The 1,885-nt window shown below is 33.5% G+C and overlaps 1 protein-coding gene across 1 annotated transcript; it reads left to right on the plus strand.

The window, feature by feature from the left end:
* Positions 1–764: 764 nt before the first annotated feature.
* On the plus strand, positions 765–1,334 carry LOC139854715 (uncharacterized). Its single transcript, XM_071844002.1, has one exon. It carries the CDS (start codon positions 765–767, stop codon positions 1,332–1,334), a length of 570 nt encoding a protein of 189 aa, XP_071700103.1.
* Positions 1,335–1,885: the final 551 nt, after the last annotated feature.

Below are 1,885 nucleotides of genomic sequence, written 5' to 3' on the forward strand. Positions count from 1 at the left end.
TATTTTTTTTATAAAACTTTACAATTTTATAAATGGGTTCGAGGTAACGGGGGTCTAATTCCGACTCCGAAGATTTTTGGATTGTTCAATTAATTCAAGAAATAGAAGAAGATGTCTCCGAAGTCGAATCGGCACCGTCTATTCCGAAATTTAGAGGTTACATTCCTAGGGAACATGAGGTTGCTGTACAAAGTTTTTGGAATGATTATTTTTGTGAGACGTCAAAATATCCACAAAAAAATTTTAAAAGGCGTTTCCATATGCGGATACAATTATTTCTTCGGATAGTGCAAGGCATAACTAATTTTCAAAGTGATAATATGCCCTAATATTTTAGTTACTTTTCTCAACGTTTTGATGCTATTGGCAGGTCTACATTTACTACTTTACAAAAATGTACGTCGGCTATACGCCAATTGACGTATGGAACCGCTCCCGATATGTGGGATAAATATTTGCAAATGAGTGAGCAAACATCAATACTATGTCTAGATTACTTTTGTATGTGTGTTATTACTTTGTACAAAAGTGAATACATGCAATCTCCGAATGCACATGATGTTGCTAGATTATATAGTGCACACGAGGAGAGACATGGTTTTAGGGGTATATGCTCGGGAGTATAGATTGTATGCACTGGGAATGGAGGAATTGTCCTGTTGCTTTAAAAGGACAATACACTCGGGGTGATCACAAGAAACCGACCCTTATGCTTGAAGCAGTTGTTTCATATGACTTGTGGATTTAGCATGCTTTTTTTTGGGATGGCGGATTTTAACAATGATATTAACGTTTTGAACCAATCACCTATATTTGATAAACTTAAGAACGGAACATTTCCATACACACCGTTTGAGGTAAATGGGCATGAATATAGCAAAGGATATTACCTTACAGACGGTATATATCCCGATTGGGCAACTTTAGTTAAAGGATATTCATGTCTCACTGAAGAACCAACGATTAAGTTTACTAGATTTCAAGTTAGTGCCCGAAAGGATATAGAGAGGGCATTTGGGGTTCTTCAAGGTCGGTTTCATATTATACGCATAGCTTCACGAAGTATGTCAGTTAACAGGATGCGTATAGTGATGGAATGTTGTCTCATATTACATAACATGATACTGGAAGATAACGGTTTTGCACTTTCTAAATGGGAAGAAAGATTCACTACCGAAGAAATGGAAAATGGTATGGAATGTATACGTACCAGAGGACGAGATCGAGACATTATCGCAAGAGAAATAAGGGATCGAGACATGCACAACCAACTTACCGAGGATTTAGTCGAGCATATCTGGAACCTTCCAACAACTTTTCGCAATGCGAATTAGTATTTTTTTTATTAAATCTATGTAATCGTTAATTTATGTATTTTTAAATTGTTATGAAAAATTAATTAACGTATTTGTTTATTTAATATGTAATTTATTTTATTTTGTTGTATTTATTTACCATTTTAATTCATTTGGATAAAAAATACAAAATTGGTGAACCCTACTGAATTTGACACTTTTATTTGACATTTGAGGTTATTGAGGGTCAAAATCTGACACTATCATGTCACAGGCAAATGCATTTTTTGGGCCAAAAAGAACAAATCTGCCTGTGATGTCACAGACAGGATTAGAAACAGTCTTAATGAAACAAATATTATAAGGGTATCATCCCTTTACCAAAAAAAAAAAAAAAAAAAAAAAAAAAAAAAAAAACTCTTGTAATCCTGTACTAACAATATATCTACAATATATCTAAAGGTGGTCATGAAAAGAGTCAGAAAAGATCACTAATAATTTGGTTAGATTGCATATGTATGAATGAGTAAAATACTCACTCTCTCCTGAGAATTTTATAAAAGAAAACTTTATACGTTTATCATTTAAAA

This window comes from Rutidosis leptorrhynchoides, chromosome 6 (genome assembly GCF_046630445.1).
Source record: "Rutidosis leptorrhynchoides isolate AG116_Rl617_1_P2 chromosome 6, CSIRO_AGI_Rlap_v1, whole genome shotgun sequence".
Classification (NCBI taxonomy): Eukaryota; Viridiplantae; Streptophyta; class Magnoliopsida; order Asterales; family Asteraceae; genus Rutidosis; species Rutidosis leptorrhynchoides.

Bases quoted from the DNA above. Each gene is read 5' to 3' on its own strand.
- LOC139854715 (XM_071844002.1), top strand. From the start codon at position 765: ATGGCGGATTTTAACAATGATATTAACGTTTTGAACCAATCACCTATA.